General features: G+C 41.6%; 1 protein-coding gene across 1 annotated transcript in view; it reads left to right on the top strand.

Annotated features, from left to right (window-relative positions):
• Positions 1 to 1165: 1165 nt before the first annotated feature.
• LOC104523445 (zinc finger and BTB domain-containing protein 24) overlaps positions 1166 to 4150 on the top strand; it is a 6616-nt gene continuing 3631 nt past the window's right edge. Inside the window, 4 exon segments of the mRNA XM_010166013.2 lie at positions 1166 to 2138; positions 2565 to 2732; positions 2885 to 2968; positions 3703 to 3786. Of these exon segments, the coding sequence (XP_010164315.2) occupies positions 1166 to 2138; positions 2565 to 2732; positions 2885 to 2968; positions 3703 to 3786 (1309 nt within the window).

Genomic DNA, 4150 nt, shown 5'->3' with positions numbered 1-4150 from the left:
CCCCCGGCAGGGTCTGTCAGACCCGCAGCCACGCTTTGGGGTGCGCCGGCAACGTCAGACCCGCACCCTCCCGAAATGCAGGTGCCCAGACCCACAGTTTGGCTCCGGCATGAACTGCTCGGGGCTGAATGAATGGGCTTCAAGAGCTGCTTTTTGGCCACCTCCATAGCGTTTGGGTATCGTGTGTGTAGTGTGTGTGTCTTACAGCATTCCTCAGTAATCAGAGCTGCTGTGCTTACTGGTTGCTGTGTTTAAATACCTGTTTGCATTTAAAATTACAGCTTTGTATTTTAAGATGGCAGGTAGCAAATCTCTTTCACATTTGGCTCAGCTAATGCTGTTGAAATTGACATTTTTGGCACATCTCTCACCTAATATTATTTGGTGGATTCTTCTGAAATTTCTGGATGATTTTCTTTTTTTTGCTTGTTTTTAATTTTTGTGTATTTCCCATTGAATAAGCTTAGCAAGTCAGGTTCATGGTTGATAGTTAGCATAGTCAACCCTACTTTAGACAGAGCTCTTAGAAAAAGCTGCTGTTTTTCTTCCTTTATTGCCCACCCCTATAGGCTGAAGCTTAGCAGGTAAATGTTCTGAAAGAGAAATTTTCAGAAGGATAGAAATAGATAAAAGAATGGAGTCCTGCCACACTGATGCCAGTAAAGTTTTATCATTAATTACAGGATTTCATAGCCTTGTCCCTGAATAATCTGAAATGTGGCATCTGCGGGGATGAAGCTGCAGTTGAGGGGTTTTTTTATTACTTGTTTCCACATAGGAGCTGTGAACAACGAGTTCTTTTTGTTCGATTGTTTTAGTTGTGAAAGGAGTTTTCAGAAGGGGTAGCCACGTTTTTAGATGCTGTACAGTTCACAGAACATCAGAGATAAACAAATGAAATAGTAGGCAGTAATTCTGATCTAAGAAAAAACTATCTGTAGCCATTTCTTAGGATTTAAAAACACCCCTTGAAGAAAGTCTGTGTCAGCATTAGTGTTGGTATTTTAAAGAAAGTTCAGAGGCTTCAGAACTGCTTCAGAAACTTGAACTCTGTTGACTGGTCAACCCAGTGATACTTGGTGTGTTGTAATGCAGACTTGTACAAAGTTTCCTAATTAAAGCTATTCTGTTCTCATAGGCTCCTCCTTTCATATGCACGATAAAAATGGCAGAAACAGCTCCCGAAGCTTCTGAGAAGCTGGTGGTCATCCACTCCAAAGCTCACAAAGATACCATTCTAGCTAATTTTGAAGAACAAAGGAAAAAGGATTTTCTTTGTGACATTACCCTCATAGTGGAGAATGTGCAATTCCGAGCCCATAAAGCTTTGCTTGCTGCCAGCAGTGAATACTTCTCCATGATGTTTGTAGATGAAGGTGACATAGGGCAGTCCATTTACATGTTGGAGGGAATGGTTGCAGACACCTTTGGAGCACTGCTGGAATTTATCTACACTGGCTGCCTCCGTGCCAGTGAAAAAAGCACAGAGCAAATCCTGGCTACTGCACAGCTGCTGAAAGTGAATGACTTGGTGTGGGCATGTACAGACTATCAGGCCAGCCATAGCCCAGGGAGTGTGTTACCAGCCCCAGCTGGCAGCGGAGCCTCTGTAGCCCTTCCTGCAAGCGACAAGAGAAGTGAAGATCCACCAAAGCGGAAACGAGGGCGACCGAGGAAAGTAAAAAATGTCCAAGAAGAAAAATCAGCCGTAAATTCTGCTGAAGACGTGCAGCTAAGAGAGAACAACTCCATGCAAAATAAGCAAAACTTCATTAAAAAAGACACCACTGAAGAAGAAACAGTTGTCAGCGAACAGGCTCCAGTGAGGAAAGATGCAGAAGAACCTGAACCTGCTTGTGGCTCAGAAGCTGCTGTCGATCTGTCAGCTGAGAAAGATGAGAATTATGATCCCAAATCTGAAGGAATACAGAGCACTCAGAGCCGTTACAGCAAACGTAGGATAAGGAGATCAATCAAACTAAAAGATTATAAACTTCTCGGTGATGAGGATGAAAAAGGACTGGCAAAGAGAACTGATGGGAAGAGAAAACATGCCGGTTCTGAAGCTCGCTGTAAAGACTGTGGCAAAGTATTTAAATATAATCACTTCTTAGCTATCCATCAGCGGAGTCATACAGGTAGCCATTCAGAGCCTGGTGCTTTGGGTGAGGGTTTAGTGACTTGCTGATAAATGCAAGCTAGCTGGTGAAGTGTGGGCTGTCCTCTGCAGCGAGGCCTGTCCAAATTAGCACGCTGATCTGAATTACTACGGTGTGTCTCAGGGACTCTCTTCGCTGTTTCATTCTTGTCAGCAGATCTCATAGCCTTTATGTCATACCTTGATTGCAGTTTAGTCAATCATTTATCTGTTTAAATGTTGAATTATATGGCAATACTTAAAGAATTATTTTATTGCTATGTGAAGCTTGTCTCTTAATTCGCCTTATCACTACTTAAAAGTCCTTTTTTAGTAGCTGCTACGTTGCAATGCATCTCGCTATCAACTTAGAATATGTAGGGAGAAATAATGCATCTATACTCAGAAATTCATCTCTTGCCTTTAGGGGAGCGGCCTTTTAAGTGCAGTGAGTGTGGCAAAGGCTTTTCCCAGAAGCATTCTCTTCAAGTCCATGAGCGGATGCACACTGGAGAGCGGCCGTACACGTGCACCGTCTGCAGTAAGGCTCTGACAACAAAGCATTCTCTTCTGGAGCATATGAGCCTGCATACAGGTAAATACTTCAAGGCAAGTGTAACCTCTCTTTCCCAAGAATTTGCCTTTGAAAAAAGGTGTTTCTGCTCTCTCTCACATGTGCTGGTTTATTTATTTCCTTACACTTGCTTTGGAGGTGGCTTACATTTTAATAAGTGATTTTCTTTACAGGGCAGAAGGCTTTTACATGCGATCAGTGTGGGAAGTACTTCAGCCAAAAGAGACAGCTGAAGAGCCACTATCGAGTACACACAGGTAGAGTAAGTTTGGGTGGAAGAGCTGCCTTACAGTCCATGCTGATTTCTCCTTACAAAGATTGACTAAGGCTGAAAATTATTCTTCCCTGATATAGTTATTCCCTGATATATATGACATGTACCTATGACACAGATGATATATATGGTATCTTGATACAACAACGAATAGGTGAAAAATACAAAATGGTGTATAATAAATTTAATATTTAGAAAATAATCAATTGAGAATGACTCTTATGATGATTAAAAATTAGTTCCACTGTATTTGACATATAACTTGATTATTTTGGCCCTGCTGTCCATGTTACATAGAAGCTAGGAACTGTATAAACAGTTGTGTCCACTGCCTATTGTGCAAATTGCCTTGTAGTTTCCCACTAGTTTGGCCTAACAATGGCAAACAAGCTTTAGGAAGTGTCCTTCTCACTTCTGGACCACGATGGTGATTAAGCTACACACATAAGAAGCAGTGGGAAAAATCAGAATTTACAAAGCTTCAAGAGAAAGTGTGTTTCGGGGGGAGCAGGTGTCAGTCCCTTTTTCCCATGATAATATCAAATAGAGAAATAGGGTTGTGACAATGAAGGTAGGGAGGAGGCAGTGAATCACCTTTTGTTTTATCTCTATATTATATCAAAGTGGTTATTTTACAGGGAAGTGCTTTAACAAAGATGACTGAAGAGATACAGGGGATCACTTATGCACTGACACTTTTTTTATTATTGCGACAAGGCCATTCACTGCCGGAATGTAACCAGTGTCATCGCAAATTCATGGATGCAGCTCAGTTAAAGAAACATCTAAGAACACATACAGGTAATATTGTCTGTCATATTTTGTTGCGGGTTGGTTTTTTTGTTTTCTTGAAGTAACACAGACAAAACAGTATTAAGGCAAATGACACTTGTCTCTGGGCTGAACTTCTGTTCTACTTGTACACAATGCCTGTCTTGCTAATGAGGAGATCTGGCATCAAGAATGTAGGAGCACAGAAAAGCTTGTATTGCAACAGCAGAGAAGCAGTGCTGTAATAGGAACAGCTTTTTTTTTTCCCCATACTTATAAAGCCTGCTGCAGGAAATGCCATTTAGCTGTTCCTTCTGTGATAGAATCCTGGACTGGGAGTTCAGTTTATCAGGGTTAGCATGTATGGGGCTTGAAGTGAGCTAAGTAGTAACAG

This window comes from Antrostomus carolinensis, unplaced genomic scaffold (genome assembly GCF_000700745.2).
Source record: "Antrostomus carolinensis isolate BGI_N321 unplaced genomic scaffold, ASM70074v2 scaffold26874, whole genome shotgun sequence".
Classification (NCBI taxonomy): Eukaryota; Metazoa; Chordata; class Aves; order Caprimulgiformes; family Caprimulgidae; genus Antrostomus; species Antrostomus carolinensis.
The sequence above is the reverse complement of the archived record's forward strand: the minus strand, read 5'-3'. Positions and strand labels throughout refer to the sequence as shown.